The sequence below is a fragment of the Myotis myotis genome, unplaced genomic scaffold (assembly GCF_014108235.1).
Source record: "Myotis myotis isolate mMyoMyo1 unplaced genomic scaffold, mMyoMyo1.p scaffold_m19_p_3, whole genome shotgun sequence".
Classification (NCBI taxonomy): domain Eukaryota; kingdom Metazoa; phylum Chordata; class Mammalia; order Chiroptera; family Vespertilionidae; genus Myotis; species Myotis myotis.
This window is the reverse complement of record NW_023416335.1, coordinates 86539318-86559508: the sequence shown is the minus strand read 5'-3', so window position 1 is coordinate 86559508 and position 20191 is coordinate 86539318. Positions and strand designations below refer to the sequence as shown.

At 35.9% G+C, this 20191-nt stretch overlaps 1 protein-coding gene across 4 annotated transcripts in view; it reads right to left on the bottom strand.

Moving 5' to 3' along the window:
* The window catches only part of SETDB2 (SET domain bifurcated histone lysine methyltransferase 2), a 67220-nt gene that overhangs the window by 31320 nt on the left and 15709 nt on the right, over window positions 1-20191 (bottom strand). For all 4 annotated transcript variants that reach the window (XM_036299205.1, XM_036299203.1, XM_036299206.1 and 1 more), the window contains exons 3-5: window positions 18937-19062; window positions 17266-17331; window positions 11082-11178 (exon numbers count right to left, since the gene is read on the bottom strand). In XM_036299205.1, coding sequence (XP_036155098.1) covers window positions 11082-11178; window positions 17266-17331; window positions 18937-19062 — 289 coding nt within the window. The remainder of the gene's footprint in view (window positions 1-11081; window positions 11179-17265; window positions 17332-18936; window positions 19063-20191) is intronic.

The following is a 20191-nucleotide window of genomic DNA, read 5'->3' as shown; positions in this document are numbered from 1 at the left end:
ACAGGTGAGGGCCCTTGACCTGGCCTGCACCCTCTTGCAATCTGGGACCCCTCGGGGGATGTCAGAGAGCCGGTTTCGGCCTGATCCCTCAGGCCAGGCACATGAATTCGTGCACCCACTGGTGCATGAATTCGTGCACTGGGCCTCTAGTAAAAGATAAAACTCAAGAACAGCCAAATGAAAGTGATGCATAGGATAAGATAAGTGGGTAGGGGCATGGCATGCCCTCCCCATGAATGCCTCTCTCCTAGCACTTCTAGGTGTTGACCAACCAGGAAGCTTTCAGAACCCTAATGCTTAGAGGTTTTTACATAAGCATGACTGATTAAATCACTGCCTACTGGTGATTATCTGAATCTCTAGCCATTCTCTCCTTGGACAGAGTTCCTATGCGCCAAAGGTTAAGTTCTCCCTGGAGGCTGGAATGTAAGACTGAAAGTTTTAAGTTTCTAATCAGGGTTTAGTCTTTCTGGCGAGCAGGCCCCATACTGACACTAGGAGCCCCTCACCAAGGGTCATTTCATTAGCACACCAAAGATACTCTTATCAGGAGTTCCAAAGGTTTTAAAAGCTTTGTGCCAGGCACTGGGACAAAGATCAAGTAACTTCTTATATCACAACCTAATTTCAAACTATTCCAGAGAGCTGTGATTATAGCTGTAACATTTAGAGTTATTTAGAGCATGCACTCGATAAATAGGTGAGGAAGGTTACATGGCATGCCTGATTCAAGCCTTCTGCATGCAAAAAGACTAGTAAAGACTAGTCAAAAAATCATTCATTCATCAATAATCCTTTATACTGTACAGACAGTCCTCGGGTTACGTTGGACTCAACGTACATCGTTTCATGGTTACGTTGCCATCTCCCATTTATCTATAAAAAAAAAAAGTTCCATCATTTCGACATATGTACATATATGCTTTATGTTTTTTATTATTTACCACAAGTAAAGGTCAGGAATTGTTATCTTTCTTTTAAATTTTTTTTACTGTTTCACTTCATTACTGCTGTATATGTGCTCCATGTGAGTGACGTAGGTGCTTATATAGGTGGGTTCTGACTTACGGCGAAAATCGCGTCACGTCATGCCGTAGTAACGGATCTCCGACATAACCCAAGGACCTGCTGTATTTGCCTTAACAATTGCAACCAAGTGAATTTATTCCATAATATGTAATTTATCTGGCATCATAGTGCTACATCTGAAAATGGTAACTTGACAGGAGAAAATAGGGCAGGTGCTAATTAAAAAATATATATATATCTGTGAAAAGATTCCATATGTATTTGGAACTCAAATTTTAATCTTTCACAAAGAACCTCAATTTTGTTTTATGTAATATTTTCCATCTTTAGGTGTCTTTATTATGAAAGTAATACAGGTATCTTAGAGATATTTTTATACTTACTATATAAAGCAGCATTGTCCAACAGAATTTTCTGCACTGATGGAAATGTTCTATATCTGTGCTGTCCAATTGGGTAGCTGCTAGCCACATGTGGCTACTGAGCACTTTTAAATATGGCTAGTGCACAGTTAGAGAAAGACAAGTATCACATGATCTCACTCATATGTAGCATCTAACGAACAAAATAAACTGATGTACAAAATAGATCCAGAGATACAGAAGCCTGGAACAGACTGTGGAATCTCAGAGAGAAGGCGGTGGAGGGTGGATGGGTAGGAAGAAATCAACTGAAGAACTTGTATGTATATATGTATAATCCATGAACACAGACAATAGGTGTGAAGGCCAGGGGTGAGGGCGGGCTAGAAGAGGTCAATGGGGGAGAAAAGGGGACATATGTAATACTTTCACAATAAAGATTTTTTTAAAAGAGAATGAATTTTTAAAAAATGCGGCTAGTGCAACCAAAGAATTAAATTTAAAATTTATTTATTTTAATTAATTCAAATTTAAATAGCCATGTATAGCTTAGTGACTACCATATTGAATGCATAGATATGAGGTTCCTCATCCTTTTTCTGGCTGTATAGTAATCCTCTGCATAAACTCTACAATTTATTCAGTCCTCTATTGTCTCCAATCTTTTGCTATTATAAATCATAATGTAACAAATAACTTTGTACATAACAATTTCATATATGTAAAGATATCAGTGCAGAATATACTACCAGAAGTGGAAGTATTAGGTTACAAGGTAAATGGATTAGTAATTTTGTTAAGATTGCCAAACTGTTCTCCATGGGGTCAGCACTCCAGCAATTTATGGATACCTGCTTCCAAAACCTCATTAATCATTGGCTCTTGATGCTTTTGAATTTCTGGCAATCTAACAGGCTAATGGATATAAATTTATTTATAAATCTTTTAATGTTGGAAACATTTGTTACCAATTTTTCTCTATCACTGCTTTGATAAATATCCTCACACATAAAAATCTTTGACCAAATTCCTGATTATTACCTTAGTATACATTCCTTTAAGAGGAATTACTAAAAAAAGAGGAATTACTAAAAAAAGAGGAATTACTAATTCAACAGGAATATACATTTAAAAATAAGTTTTTATTAATAAAACTTTCAAAATACACATAAAAGTGTATTTTACTCATAGAAAAAACTGATTGATATATTGGATCCCCCATGTACTTGTGAGAACTGCAGAACCAACCTTTGGCGCATAAGGACTCTGTCCAAACCTCTGCATCAAGAGACAACCAAAATCTAGCAAGGCTTCTAGCAGCGTAAGGCCACGTCTCTAGGACAGTGGTTCTCAACCTCCCTAATGCCGCGACCCTTTAATACAGTTCCTCATGTTGTGGTGACCCCCAACCATAAAATTATTTTTGTTGCTACTTCGTAACTGTAATTTTGCTACTGTTATGAATCGTAATGTAAATATCTGATATGCAGGATGTGTTTTCATTGTTACAAATTGAACATAATTAAAGCATAGTGATTAATCACAAAACAAAAACAATATGTAATTATACATGTGTTTTCCGATGGTCTTAGGCGACCCCTGTGAAAGGGTCGTTCAACCCCCAAAGGAGTCGTGACCCACAGGTTGAGAACCACTGCTCTAGGACAGTGATGGCAAACCTTTTGAGCTCGGTGTGTCAGCATTTTGAAAAACTCTAACTTAACTCTGGTGCCGTGTCACATATAGAAATTTTTTGATATTTGTAACCATAGTAAAGCAAAGACTTATATTTTTGATATTTATTTTATATATTTAAATGCCATTTAACAAAGAAAAATCAACCAAAAAAATGAGTGCGCATGTCACCTCGGACACACGTGTCATAGGTTCGCCATTACTGCTCTAGGATGACCCCAGACCCCCAATATAATGGCTGCCTGAGAAAGCTTGAGGCTCCCAGGAGAATTTACTGTTTCTTCTAGACAACAACTGAAGATAAACCCCTGATTTTCCTTTCTTAGAGCATTTACTAAAAAGGGCTTAAAACTGTGAATCATTCCTACCTGCTTCTGAGAGGTGTATGTATTTCCTACAACTTGGGAATGTGTTTCTCAAGGACCTGAAAGCCATTCCTTTGAAAGGCAGTCATCAGGAAGGATAGGGCCTCTGTCTTCCAGTCTTTGTAGAAGGACAGAATCTTAACTCGGATAATTGCCAGCTCACACACTCAGCTGGTCTCTAGGGTACTCACCCTCACCAACCCTTTTATAATTTTTCGCTTGAGCCCCTACTCTTCCTCCCTCCTTCATACCCCTTAAAACACCAGTCACCTCAGCAGCATAAATTGGAATGGAGCTTAACTTTTTCCCCTATTGTCAGCAGGTACTAAATAAAATGTTTTCACTGCTTTAACTAATGTCTTTATCTTTGTCAGGGTACCAAACTTCATGAATAGCCAACATTTTGCCCATTTTATTTCATCTATTCTCTCCACCTCTTGCCCCATCTTGAAACATACAGGAGTTTTAAAGCAAATTCTACACATTACATATTTCTTTTAACCTGAAATAATTCAGTATTGATTTCTAACAAATAAGGCTTTTTAGAAATATATATTCTCCTTTCCCTGATTATCTTAAAATTTGTTTGAATCAGAATTCAAACAATCTCCACACATTGTATTTGATTCAGATGTGCAGTGGGGCCTTGACTTACGAGTTTACTTCGTTCTAAGACTGAGCTCGTTAAGGAGCTGTTAACTCAAATTACTCTATCAACTCAATGCAAAAAATCGGCCGAGAGACAGCTGGTATCTCAAAAAACTCGTTAGTCGGGACACTCGTAAGTCAAGGCCTCACTGTATTTTATGTCTCGTTAACCTTCAAACAGTGCATCTTCATTTTATGACATTTGTTTGTCCAAGTTTAGTAAATTGTGTCATTTGTCCTATAGCTTTTCCTGCATTCTGGAATTTGGCTGATGCCTTTATTGTGGTGTTGTCATTTAACTCATTCCTCTATCCCAGTGGTTGGCAAACTGTGGCTCGCAAGCCACATGCGGCTCTTTGGCCCCTTGAGTGTGGCTCTTCCTAAGCCTTAGGAGTACCCTAATTAAGTTAATAACAATGTACCTGCCTATATAGTTTAAGTTTAAAAAATTTGGCTCTCAAAAGAAAATTCAATCATTGTACTGTTGATATTTGGCTCTGTTGACTAATGAGTTTGCCGACCACTGCTCTATCCCTTCTATTCCTGGTATATCAGTAGTCAGTTCTAGAAGTTTACTAGATTCAGGATCAATTTTGATGGTGGTGGTGGCAGGGGGGGGTGTAGTAATTCATAGGTGATGCTATAAATTTCCTATTGAGTCAAATAAAGTGACACACAATGTCCGATTATTCACTTTTAGTGATGTTAAGACTTGTAAGTAGGTTAGGGTGTTTTCAGCCAAATCCATTCATCTGAAAGCTCCTCACAAATCTTTCACTTAACAGGTTTGTCATTTACTCATGGTGGTGTCAGTCCCCAATGGGACTATTAATTTATGGTAAGTACAAAAATTGGAAGTTGGAAAAGTTTAAAAACTTGACAGTAATTTGCCATTGTCACATTTTATTATATTTTATAAGAGTATTGCTCCTCAATAAATTGGAAGTTTAAAATAAAACACCTGTTCTCACCACAGTTACAGAGCACTGTCCTAAGTCCACTGTTTCTTGGGGGAGTGTGGGGGGGTATTATAAAAATAATCTTCTTATTCGATCATTCCCAGAATTTTCTGGATGGAATTTTTTTTAAATATATATTTTATTGATTTCAGAGAGGAAGGGAGAGGGAGAGAGAGATAGAAACATCAATGATGACAGAGAATCATTGATCGGCTGCCTCCTGCACAGCCCCTACTGGGGACTGAGCCCACAACCTGGTCATGTGACCTTGACTGGAATTGAACCCGGGACCTTTCAGTCCACAGGCCGACGCTCTATTCACTGAACCAAACTGACGAGGGCTGGAATTTTTTATAAAGAAGAGCTTTTCTTTAACAACTAAGGTTATCATGAAACACAGTATAGGTAAGGCAGAATAAATGCTTGATTCTTTTTATTTCCTAGCATTCAGAATGATGATGAATAATATCCTAGCAACTACCAATGTGACTTAAAATTAAAATTAGTACTTTAATTTTTATAATATTATATATAATTTTATATAATATTATTATGAACCCATAATATATATATTTGGTTTTTTTATATATTTAATGTGTTTAAATCATTACAGTGATTATTCCTTTTGATGTTGAAATTGTGTCATTTTGGCCAGTGGGAGCTCCTTCAGGTTTGGTCCTGCATCTTCAAAACACAAATGGTAGTGTTGGATAGCATTTCTGCTTTCCATCACAAGATGTCCCTGGTTTGGAATCCACCATTTCTCTACTGCAGCAATTTTCAACCCTTTTAATCTTATGGCACACATAAACTAATTCTGCAGCACACAAAAAAATATCTGACAAAAAAGTAGGTATAATTATGATTCATTCACAGTGGACAGCTATTGTTATGTTGGCTGCTGTCATTTTTTCATTTGTCAATCTAAGGGAAAGGAGGTCAGTGTCACTGACTAAATAGTTAGGTATTGCATGTTTTAAAACACTGGTTGAAAATTGCTGCTCTACAGGACTAGCAATCCATTTAATGAGATATGACATTTAGAGATTACAATCATGGGGCTAGGAGATATACACATTTTAATCAATACAGATTGCAAAACTGCTTTCCAAAAATGCTGGGCCAATTACACTCCCAAAAGCATATATGAACATTAATCTAATTAAATCTTGTTTTAAATATTTTAATCAATTTGATAGATGAACATTGTATTTTATTACCTCTTAATTTGTTTATTACCACTAGGGAGCTTATTAATAATAGGGAGTTTGAACATAAGTTCATGTTTATTGGTCTTTTATTTTTCCTTTGGTGAACTGTCTATTCATATGCTTTGTTCCTTTTTCTATGCAGGTTCGTTCTTTCATTCATTCTTCCTTCAAAGATTTCTTGAGTGCCAACTATGTAGCAGGTGTTATGGAAACAATGAGAACTCAATGATCTCAAGGAGCTTACATTTTAAGCAGAGAATTAAGTATTTACTAGTAAAATAAAGTATAGATAATGTTATGAATGAAGCCAGGATACCTAATGTCATGGAAAGAGATCTAATCTTTACTTTACTGTGTTGTTTTTTCTAAGGTTCTAAATTAATTTTTCTATAGTTTGGAAGTCCAAATCATCTGAAATTTTAAAAAAATATTTTTATTAATTTTTAAAGAGAGGAAGGGGGAGGGAGAGAGAAACATCAATATGAGAGTGAAGCATCAATTGGCTGCCTCCTGCATCGATGTGGGAGGCAACTCATCAATGTCTCTCTCTCACATTGATGTTTCTCTCTCTCTCCCTAAAATCAATAAAAAAATATTTTTTAAAAAAGAAATGAATGTAAACTATATTCATCTTAAAGACTGCAGTAAACATTTGTTTTCTGTTCAGTTCTTGTCAGAAAGATGGCCATTTTAATTTCAGTAAAGGCAAATCTGTTGGATCATGTATTCATACTGGGCTATTTATAATCTCTCTCAAAAAGTTAAGATATAAAATAATATCATGAAGTAACATGCGCAGTAGATCACGTAGTGTTTAGCTGGGGCAGATTTTATGGGAACATAAGGACCAATTGATACCATACAGAGAGAAACTGATCTCAACAATGTGGACCCTCAGGTACTGATTTCCCAGTTTCAAATCTAGTCCCCATATGGCCTGCTGTGTTACAGTTTCTGTTCTTGAACACCTATTTTACTTATATGTGTGTGTATGTGTGTATGTAAATACATGGAGGTTAGGAGTGTGTGTGTTTTCTTTTAAAAAAAAAAAAGCTCTTTTGGGTGTTTATGTGCACGTGTTATAAAAAGTCAAATGGCTTAAATTCAAACCTGGGTCTTTTAGCAGTGGGGCAAGAGCCCACTTTCACCATGTATATTAGCCAAAGCTATACACCTGGTGTATCTCTAATGAATTCCACTACTTAAGCTGGCTGTGTGTTCCTACAAAATTACTCAACTAAGAAAAAGAATTAAGCCAGGCTTCCTAACAACACAAAAGTAGGTATTTTTGTAAAAATTATCATTAAAATAACTTTTTTAAAAGTCTTTATTTTTAGAGAGAGAGGAAGGGAGATGGGAGAGAGAGAGAAACACTGATGTGAGAGCAGAACATTGATTAGCTGCCTCCTGCATGCCACCTACTGATCGAACCTGAAACCCTTCAGTGCATGGGACAATGCCCAACCACCTGAGCCACACTGGCCAGGGCTAAATTTGTTTTTATATGTACCTATGTTATAGCTCACTTATATGGAATAGAAATTAAATTAAACTTAGGAATAAAATTTAAAAAGCCAGTTTCCTATCAGATCTAAGATTTTCACTCTGGTTTTCCATTGACAAATTATATGACATTGAGCAACTCAGTTAGGGCCAAGAACCGCTGTCTTAAGTTATTCACCATTTAGTTTGCCAGTTTGCCTATGTGACCACTGACCTGCTAGACTCCAGAGGCTTAACTAATAAAAGCAAAACAAATAATAAACTCATGATCTGCAGAGGAAATACAAAATAATTCTTTAAACATAATTCTAGTCAAGAATGAAATGTGGCCTTAAAATTTGTAATGGTTAAGGAAGAAAATCCTGAGTCTAATTAGACACATCCCTTCATATGAAAAGATCTCAGTCAAGCTACGTTTGAAACAAGACAATCAGTTGGGGAAAGATCCTATAAAGTTAACTGATTATAGAGAGAAGGGGAGGCTCAAAAACAATTTGCCTTTGTCTTTTCTACCTATAACTATCGCTGCTGCCCTCAAGTTGGAAAGACCAGACAAAAATGAAAAGAAACTGAAGTCTGTGACAGTTTAAAAGGGGTCCTAGAATGCTACTTTATTTAAACATATTTAAGATTCTAGACCCAAATAAATTAAATCTCAAGACCCAAATAAATTAAACATCAAAATTTTAAATAGAAATAGAAAATAGAAAAATACTGCCCTGATTTTTAATTTTTTTTTAAGGGAACCTTCCAGCCCTGGCCAGTTTGGGTCAGCAATTAGAGCCTCAGCCTGCGGACAGAGGAGTTGCTGGTGTGTCTCAGCCCCTGCCAGGGCACATGGGGAAGGCAACCAATTGATGTGTCTCACATGGATGTTTCTCTCTCTCTCCCTCCACTCTTTCCCTTTCCCTCTTTTTTATTTTTATTATTATTTTTTAATATATATATATAATTTTTTTTAGTATTTGGACTTTTTTAAAAAAATATGTCTTATTGATTTCCTACAGAGAGGAAGGGAGAGGGATAGAGAGTTAGAAACATCGATGAGAGAGAAACATCGATCAGCCGCCTGCTGCATGCCCCCCACTGGGAATGTGCCCACAACCAAGGTACATGCCCTTGACCGGAATCGAACCCGGGACCCTTGAGTCCAGAGGCTGACGCTCTATCCACTGAGCCAAACTGGTTCTGGCCCCCTCTTTTTTTAAAAAAATCAATGGAAAAAATAACCTCAGGCTCTAGCTGGTTTGACTCGGTGGATAGAGTGTCAGCCTACGGACTGAGGGGTCCCAGGTTCAATTCCGGTCAGGGGTACATGCCCGGGTTGCGGGCTCGATCCCCAGTGGGGGGATGTGCAGGAGACAACCGATCAATGATTCTCTCTCCATCAGTGATGTTTCTATCTCTTTCTCCCTCTTCCTTCCTCTCTGAAATCAATAAAAATATATTAAAAAAAATAACCTCAGGTGAGGATTTAAAAAAATAATAATAAAAAAGGGAACATTCCAGAAAGTAGAGAATGGTCAGCTTACTATTGATCCCTAAACAATTCTAAAAGAGAGAATCAGGCCATGTGACTTTTAAATACTTATGATTTAAAAAGCCAACATGGACTAGTTTACCAAAAAAAAAAAAAGTGCAAATAAACCTAATCATACTTTTTGATAGGGTTGATAAAGTTTGATAATAATATAGAATGCTACAGCAGTGAATCCTGATTTCTCATAGTCTTATGAGTAAGAAAGAGAAACATAGGCAGGACAATGATAGGGGTAAATAAATTCACAACTGGTTAAACAGTTGTTTATGAAGAGTAATAAAAAGGTCTCTAGCAGTGAGCTTCAATAAAGTCTAGAAAGCTTATTTAAATATTTGCGCAAGATGAAAAGCTAGTAAGAAAATATAACATAAGAGTTTCAAAATTTGAAAGGATTATGATAAGCTAGGATAACAGGACACTTAAGAATGAACCAACTCCTGCATTTAAGCTTAAAATATAATTATCTAAATATAGGTGGAGAACAGTTTGTCGGGAGGCAATTTATATAAAAATAATCTATTTTAGTGATTTAGAGTGATTTACCTTTTTTAAAAGGTAATAAAACTTTATGCTGTATATAAGAAAGTCAGAATTCAGCTACTGAAATGGCCAGTTAAAGTGTTTTAAAACTGTGAACTTAGCTTTCTCTGAGAGTTTTTGATGAGCCTTTTAGACTCAAACTGCAATGACATCTCTAATATTTGTAAATGCAAATCATATGCAATAGTGTCAATCTACAACTCTCATAAACACTGAAAAGAAAAAAAGAATTCTGTATTGACAACTTTTTTTGTTACTTTACTATGTAGCTGAAAGGACAATCAACTTAATAACTTACTTTCTAAAGACACTTTTTGGTTTTTTGAAATTCTGTTCCCTACACGAGCACAAAACGTTTTCAGAAACTTCTCTTTAACTAGGACTTGAAAATTTTAATACAGGCATTACCTACTAAAAATAAAGACTAAATGTCAGAGTGTCAGATTTCCTCTTATACGATTCTATTGAGGAATTCTGCTGAGGAATCTATACTGAAATTAGTGGTTAAAGAAGAAAAGGTCAGCCCGGCTAATGTGGTTTAGTGGTTGAGCATCAACCCATGCACCAAGAAATTGCCAGTTTGATTCCCAGTCAAGGCATATGCCCCGGTTGAGGGCTTGATCCCCAGTGGGGGCCATGCAGGAGGCAGCTGACCAATGTTTCTCTCTCACCAGTGTTTTATTTCTTTCTCTCTGCCTCTTCCTTCTTCTCTCTAAAAATCAATAAAAACATTAAAAAAAAAGAAAAGGTCAGAAAAATATAGCCTAGTCTTATAAAATTTCTGATACGAATTTAGCGCTATTATGCATTTTAAAAACTGAACTGATACTGAAAGAAATAATTTTGACCCTTTTCAATACTCCACTTTAAAAGAAATCATCCAGGTAAAACAATTTTCTAGTTAAAAAAATAACAACAATCAGTTTGGTAGATTTCAATCTAATAATATACAAAGACATCCTAAGCTAAATTTTGTTAAAAGACTTGACTATCTAAGTATATTAAAAGTAAATAAACTAAAAGAAAAGAAAAAAGTAAATAAAGTATTAAGGGACTCATGAAATTTTATCCTACCTATAAAATACTAAAATTTACAACTTTTAATGCTTTTAGTGGGAATCTTTTTTCATATATTCTATCTACTCTTCTGTAAAATGAGTAGCAAGAGTAAATCTCTTTCTGGGAGCAAAATTATTAACAACAAAATTAAATTAAACGGATATACATACAGAATTGTACTGTCTTCTGGAACAAAGTCTTCATATGATGTAGATGGCAATGAACCTGATTTGTTTTCCTGTTCATTCTCGGTCAAAGATTTATGATCTACATTAAAAAAAACAACAACAAACAAACATGAGTAACAAGTACACCAATTTAAACATCATTCACAATAATATCTAAGTAATATCTTTATTAACTAGAGATATACTGAGCCTTTAAATCTGCAAACATATTAAGGTATCAAGATTGAGCCAAAAAGTTAAGTGTCAATATTTTTAAAAACATCAAGAAAATACGATAGGATGAAATAAAAGATAGGATAAAAGAGATTTCTAATGCAGAAAACTCTAGTTTGGCCTGAACTTTATTTGAATTTTAATCAACCTTTAAGGTGAACATCAAGTATCCTACTTTTGTTTGTATTATATAGAAAAAATAACATAAGGCTTTATTAAAAAGGCTACAAATAAAGAAGTTTATGTATCTTTTCTCATTATTTTACTATTGCCTATTTTATAAGGGGAATTGAGTAGGATATTTGGATACCTCTTTTTGTCTTTCCATTTGTCTTTTTATATTTCTCTTCGTCTCTCCTATATCTTTCTGCTTTTTTATTGTCTCTTTGTTTATTGTCTCTTTTTCTACTCATCTATTCTTACTCTGTAACATGATTATAATACAGACATAACTGTGTATTTAATGAAATAAATTAGTTTTCTGGTTCTTATTGTGAAAAATGGTATGTGGAATATTCTATAAGTTTGGTTTAAAGAGGTGTTTTTTTTTAAATGCACTTTTTCCTAGATAATGATGAACCTTAAGAAAAAAATGATTTCTCATCCTGCCTTGGATTATTAGCTTACCCTGTCCTTTAGTGCAAACCAGTCTTATAAAAAAGAAAAAAAAATTTAAGTCAATAAAAGATTAGATTATAATCCAAGGCCACTCCTTGGCCCATTGAAAAACAAAGATCCCTCTTTAATTATCTAGGTAAAGAAAGAAAGTTTAAAATCTGATAGTTGCAGTGAGTTATAATAACTGACTAAAAATAAATAAATTTTACAAATTAAGAATCTCTGATTTTAACAGCAAACTTCTTTGCATGAGTTAGTGTAAACCCACACTAACAAATATGAATAGACAAATGTATATAAGCATAGTTAGAAATAAGATTTACTGAAAAACATGGAGGTTTAAAATTAATCATTAGTTAAGGGGTAAAGGGGAAATAATAATTTCTCTCAAAAAAATATCTAATCCTTTGTATGGGGACACAGCAAATATTTACAGCTTATTATACACAAGCAAGGAAAATAAAGGTAATTTTTAGTGATTTGTGGAGCAAAGGCTGGGTCTGGGATGGCTTGTTTTGACCTCAACACCAAATCATTTTGTTTCTCCCATCTCAGTTTGTTTGTTTGTTTGTTTGTTTATTTATTTATTTATATTTTTAAAATATATTTTTACTGATATCAGAGAGGAAGGGAGAGGAAGAGAGAGATAGAAACATCAATAATGAGAGAGAATCATTGATCTGCTGCCTCCTGCACGCCCCCGACTGGGGATCAATTTTGTCCGGAATCAAACTGGGACCCTTCAGTCCACAGGCCGACGCTCTATCCACTGAGCCAACCAGCCAGGGCCCAGTCGCAGTATTTTTTTAAAATACTAACATGAAATTTTATTACTAGAAAGTTGTTAATCCTTTTATTTGCCATATATAACAAATCTATGGGCAAAAACTAAAAACACTTTCCCTAAAAACAGGAACACATAGGGTTGTCTGCTTTCATCGCTTTTATTCAACATAGTACTGGAAGTCCTAGCCACAGCAATCAGACAAGAAGAAAAAAAAGGCATCCAAATTGGAAAGAAGGATGTAAAATAGTCATTATTTGCAGATGACATGATATTATACATAGAAAACCCTAAAGACTCCACCAAAAAGTGTTTTTTGGCAATGCAGCAGAATAAAAATTATACCTAGAATTTGTTGGCATTTTTATACACCAATAATGAACTCTCAGAAAGAGAAATGAAAAAAAGAAATCCCATTTACCAGGGTAACAAAAAAATTAAGATACACAGGAATAAACTCAACCAAGGAGGTAAAAGACTTATACTCAGACAATTACAGAATGTTGAAAAAAAAGATACAAGAAGATATAAACAAGTGGAAGAATATACCATGTTCAAGGACTGGTAGAATTAGTATCATTAAAATTTACATGCTACCCAAACAATCTATAGATTCAATGCAATCCTTATTTAAATACCAACGGCATGTTTCATAGATCTAGAACAAACACTCCAAAAAAAGACCCTCACTAGCCGAAGCAATTTCTTGAGAAAAAAGAACAAAGTTGGAGGGATCACAATACCAGATAGCAAGCTATACTTTACAGCCACTGTAATCAAAACAACCTGATACTGGCACAAGAACAGGCATATAGATCAATGGAACGGAATAGAACCAGAAATCAACCCAAGCCATTATGCTCAATTAATATTTGGTAAAGGAGGGAGGCAAGAAAATACACTGGAGTAAAGATAGTCTCTTCAATAAATGGTGTTAGGATAACTGGACAGATACATGCAAAAAAAATGAAACTAGACCACCAACTTACACCATACACAAGAATAAACTCAAAATAGAAAAAAGATGTAAATGTGAGTCGTGAAACTGTAAAAATCCTTGTAGAAGACATAGGAAGCAAAATATAAGACATCACATGTAGCAAAATTTTCACTGATACAAAACCTAGGCCCTAGGGCAAGAGAAACAAAGGGGAAAATAAACAAATGGGACTACATCAAAATAAAAAGCTTCTGCACAGCAAAAGAAATCAGCATTAAAATGAAAAGGGAACCCACTGTATGAGAGAACATATTTGCCACTGATACATACATCTGATAAGGGGTTAATATCCAAAATGTCCGATTGATGAGGGTCAGTGGTTGAGCAACAAACCTAGGAACCAGGAAGTCCTGGTCAGGGCACAGGCCCGGGTTTTGGGCTTGATCCCCAGTAGGGAGTGTGCAGGAGGCAGCTGATCAATGATTCTCTCTCATCATTGATGTTTCTATCTCTCTCTCCTTCTCCCTTCCTCTCTGAAATCAATAAAAATATATATTAAAATAAAAACAAACAAAATATATATATATAAAGTACTCATGCAACTCAACGAGAGGAAGAAAAACAACCCAAACAAAAAAAATGTGCAGAAGACCTAAAATGACACTTATTTCTCTAAGAAGGACATACAAATGGCCAAGAGATACATGAAAAAAATGCTAAATGTCACTAATCATGAGAGATGCAAATTAAAACAACAATGAGGTACCACCTCACATCTGCCAAAATGACTACCATTAACAAATCAGCAAACAAGTACTGGTGAGGATGTGGAGAAAAGAAACCCTTAGTACACTGCTGGTGGAATTGTAGACTGGTACAGCCACTATGGAAAATAGTGTGTGCTTTCTCAAAAAATTAAATATGGAACTGCCGTGTGACCCAGTGATCCCACTTCTAGGAATATAACCTAAGAAGCTGGAAACACTCATTAGAAAGAATATACGCACCCCTATGTTCATAGCAAATTTATTTACAAAATCTAAGATCTGGAAATTGCTCAAGTGCCCATCAGTAGATGAATGGATAAAAATATAGTGGTACATTTACACAATGGAATACTATGCCGCTGTAAAAAAAGAAGGATCTCTTACCCTTTGAGAAAGCATGGAGGGACCTGAGAGCATTATGCTAAGTGAAATAAGTCAGTCAGAGAAAGACAAGTTTCACATGATCTCACTTATTGTTTTTTTAAATGTATTTTATTGATTTTTTTACAGAGAGGAAGGGAGAGGGATAGAGAGTTAGAAACATCGATGAGAGAGAAACATTGATCAGCTACCTCCTGCACACCCCCTACTGGGGATGTGCCCGCAACCAAGGCACATGCCCTTGAATGGAACTGAACCTGGGACCCTTCAGTCTGCAGGCCGATGCTCTATCCACCGGGCCAAACCAATTAGGGCCACATGATCTCACTTATATGTGAAATCTAATGAACAAAATAAACTGACAAACAAAACAGATCCAGAGACATGGAAGCATGCAACACACTGAGGATCTTTAGAGGAAAGGGAGAAATCAACCAAAGAAATTATATACATACTAGAGGCCTGTTGCACGAAAAGATTCGTGCAATAGGCTTTCCCTTCCCCTGGCTGACGGCACCGGTTTTCCTCTGGCACCCGGGACCCAGGCCTTCGCTCCGGTCGGAGCCACCTTCAAGCCTTCACTGCCCCGCCCGGCCGCCCCAGGTTGGGTCGCACACGGGATGCCCGGATGGCAGCCAGGTGGGCCAGCCGATTGCTGCTGCACCGCCCGGCCGCCCCGGATCAGGTCGCACGTGGGATGCCCGCCGCCCTGGGTCGCAGATAGCAGGCCTGGATGGTGGCAGGGCAGGCGGGATGGCGCTGTTCCACCCCACCGCCCCGGGTGGCAAATAGCAGGCCCGGATGGCAGCGGGGTAGGCAGGATGGCGCTCTCCCACCCTGCCTGCAGTATGCAAATTAGCCGCCATCTTTGTTGGTAGTTAATTTGCATATCGTGCTGATTAGCCAATGGGAGGCGTAGCGAAGGTATGGTCAATTACCATGTTTGTCTATTATTAGATAGGAGGATATGCATAACCCATGGACACAGACAACAGTGGGGTGAAGGCCTGGGGAGGGGTCAGGAGTGGGGAAGAGGGGAGTCAATAGGGAAAAGGAATGGGGACATCTGTAACAATAAAGATAAATTTTTAAAAAAATTTTAAATGTCAATTATATAACTCCCCACTTACTTAAAAACACTGCTCTACCACTGGCAAACACATACTTCTATATTAATAAGTTTATTTTAATAAGTTCATTGCAACTCAGATAAACTACTAAAAATATTCAATTACAATATTCAGCATCTCGACTGACAAAATTATTACTTTAAAAGAACCAAAACAAAACCCCAACTTCTTTTTTAATTAATCCCCACCCAAGAATATGCTATTTTTTAAAACTGATTTTAGAGAGAGAGGAAGAGAGATAGAGTGAGAGGAAGGAAAGGAGAGAGAGAGAGAGAGAGAGAGAGAAACATTTATCGGTTGCCTCCCATACACAACCCGACCAGGGATCGAACCTGCAATCTAGGTATGCACCCTGACCAGGAATGGAACCCACAACCTTTTGGTGTATGAAATGATGCTCCAGCCAACTGAGCCACCAGGGCCACTTACTTTCTTTTAATAGGAAATATATTGTCTCCGAAATAAAAAAAGAATTGTTTAAATTTGGTTATCTAACCACCTCCTGTATTTAAAAGCTTTTCTTCAAAACTACTATAGAAAAAAAAAAAAAGAAAAAGAAAACTACTATAATCCTTTAAGGGTGTGCTGATTCCAAGTGCAACTGAAGGATGCTGCAAAAGGCTGTTTTCAGACAGAATCTATTATTATAAAAATATATGTTAGCTACTGAAACTGAGAATACTTTTGAGCAACAAAAGATTTCTTTAAAATATACTGATGATGCTAGGCTATATTTTCAGAGATTTAAAACCTTAAGGCTCCAAATTACAGCAGTTAAAATTATAATTTATTGATAATATTTAGTAGTAACTTACATCTAATAAATGTGCTTCCCAAACACTTTAGCAAATCAGGGATGACTAAGATTTATAGGATATAAATAGAATATATTTATATATATTTACAGGATAGTGATTCTAATAAAGTAACTTTTAATATTTCTTTTTCTAGTCCTGGTATGTTATTTCTGGTTAACTGTAACATAAATTTGTTTAGAGTTTTGAAGACTGACAGCCATCTATCTATACCAGAATATTCCTTCCTAGTAGTGTTCTTCACACAAAGCTGGTTTTTGGTGGTTTAGAGTCTTAACATTTTATTTGCCCTTTTTATACAAAAAGCTTTTATGAAGAAGAGATACATTTGTTCATTCCTTCCCTAGAAGGCTTTGTAGAGTATGCATTTCCTTTATCTGGATGGTTAGGAATTTTCATTTAATAGAGAAACTAAACTGATTTATATAGTTTAATTAGCCTGACATAATTAGGTGGGCCTGCTTTAGATCAAGAAAATACCAGAAAATACTCTAGATTGGGATTAGAAATGTACATACCTTTTATCAATGTTAAATTGTTATTTATAGTTGCTTCATTCACTAGAATCATTGCTTGAATGTACTCTGTTAAGGAAAGGAAAAAAGAATGAAAGCTATCAGCAGCAGCATCACCTTTATTCAAGGTCCCAGCTACTGTGCAATTTACATATTTTATCTCATTTAATCTCCACAACTCCTCTGAGAGGTTCTTATGAGTATCTGTATTAGAGACAAAGGAATTGAAGCTTAGAGGTTAAGCTATTTATTATAGGTTATTTAGCTAGGAAGTGGTATTGGATTCAAATCTAGGTGTATCAGACTCATAAAGGAATGGGGAGGAATATGAACCAGTAATTTTATTGCTAGCTTTACCAAGTGGCCAGATAAATTTCTATTGAATGAATACAAAAAGCATTTTATATAAATGTTAAAGGCACGCTTTAAAATTAAATACCCATTGCATTTTGAAGTTATTTATTACATGTTCTTACAAGCTAACATCTTTTTAAAGTATGATACTTTGTAAAATACTGTGTAATATGAAGCGAGAATTCTCGTGTTAAAATTTTTCATTTTAACAGTACTAATTTTTTTGACAAGCACATAGTAAATTAATGTTATAAGAACACCCAAAAGTATTCAGAATAGTCTGAGGAAAAATATATAGTCTGGGGAAAATTTGCTTGAAAATCGTATGTCCTGATGGAATATGGAGGTTTCCACATAAAAGTCTTATGTTCTACAAACAACCAGAGTTGAAGAAAAATAAATAGAAAACAAAACCCTTGGATGACTGAATGAGTGCCTATGTAGAATGCATGTTTTGCTTTCAGAAGACTAGTAAGGCAAGTTCTGCTTAAAGGAGGCAAAATACAGTTATATGTATTTTTATATTAAAAAACAAACACTAGCTGTCACTGTATGATGGAATGGGTAAGTTTTGTTATGTTTTCTATATATACCAAATGTACAATAAGCAGACATTATGCCTGCCCCAAAGAAAAGATAAAAAGACAAAAAGAAAATGGGGGGAGGGGAGTATAACAGGTAGCCTGAGATAATGAGATAAATGCAGTAGCTATTATCTATAATAATAAAAGCATAATATGCTAATTAGACCAGACAGCCAAACGACCTTCCAGACGTCACTCCGGACATCCTTCCGGACGAAGCCATGGCAGCGGGGGCAGAGGCAGAGGAGGTTAGGGGCTATCAGGCAGGCAGGCAAGCAGTTAGGGGCGATCAGGCAGGCAGGCAAGTGGTTAGAAGCCAGCAGTCCCAGATTTCGAGAGGGATGTCCAACTGTCAGTTTAGGCCTGATCCCGCAGGGGGATTCCTGCAGGATCGGGCCTAAACTGGCAGTCGGATATCCCCTGTGGGGTCCCGGACTGCGAGATGGTGCAGGCCAGGCTGAGGGACCCCCTCCCATGCATGAATTTTGTGCATGGGGCCTCTAGTTTAAAATAAGCATCTTCCCCAGTTTTACAAAATAGCCATGGTATGGTAAAAAGCAAGTTTTTATAGAAGCAGAGCATAGAAACATACTAAAAAGCAAATAGAACTGATGTTAGGTTCTTAAAAAGAAAGAAATAATTTGAGTTTTAAAACAAACTACTGGAAATAGAACTATACTGTACGCCAATGGGTAACATTAAGCATTAAATGTACTAAGTTTTTATTGCTTTGTACCTTTATTTGTGGCAGACCCATCTTTGATCTTCTGCTTTAGTGACTGCAGCACATTTTGCACTTGCTCAAATATGATGTCCACTTTTCCATCATCCTCCAGTTCCATCCAGAAAGTTTTTGCATCCCCTAAATATAAATCAGTGAATAGTCTAAGACCTCAATAGAAATAAATTGTAGCCCTGGCTGGGTAGCTCAGTTCGTTAGAGTATTGTCCCGATATGTCAAGTTTGTGAGTTCAATCCCCAGTCAGGGCACAAACAAGTATCAATCAATGAATGCATAAATGGATGTTTCTCTCACTCCCTTCCTCTCTCTCTCTCAAATTAACAAATTTAAAAAAACTTAAAAATAGACTGTAATTTCCCCATGGCACATGTTATAAACAGTCTGTTTGGTTTATAAATAAAATCAAGTATTAATTATCTTTCACTTTCTTTGAGGAAGATGATTTTGGTAATTGTTTCTTAACAAAAATCTAGATACAAGGAATATGATCTAAGTATGTCACTTGTTTCTGCTACCTGGAAAAATATGATGATAACTTTGGTGACACTATTTCTTGACTGGAAAACAAAAGGAATGACTTCAAGGGTGGTAGTGGACATTCACAGACACATTCATTTAAAAACTTTAAAGAATATAACATCCAATGAGTATGGAGGTGGATGGCTTCAGAATGAAACATCTCGGCAATGGCTAAAATAATTAAATGTCCAACAATAATGCTTTTTAAAATGACTTTTATAGTACAGCTGGTATGGCTCAGTGGTTGAACATTGAACTATGAACCAGGAGGTTACGGTTCAATTCCTGGTCAGGATATATAGAAGGTTTCAGGCTTGATCCCCAGCAGGGGGTATGCAGGAGGCAGCCGATTAATGATTCCCTCTCATCATTCATGTTTCTATCTCTCCCTCTCCCTTCTTCTCTGAAATAAAATTTTAAAAAAGATTTAAAAATAAATAAAATGTCTTTTACATTACTTTAAAATAACATGAAACAAAATGTTTAAAAGTTTTTATAAAGTTATATAGATGATCCAAAATTTCATATGCCCAGCAACCTAACCCCTTAACAACTTCCTAGAGAAATAATCCTTTCAAAGTTAAAAACAAGAATATGAGAAAGGCAATTAAAATAAATTGGCAGAAGCAAAATCTCATTTAAACCAGGTTTACAAGTAACAAAAATATCTTAAAATGTATTTGTAAAATGTTAAAATTAATTAATGAAGACTTAAGGAAAAGAGGAACAA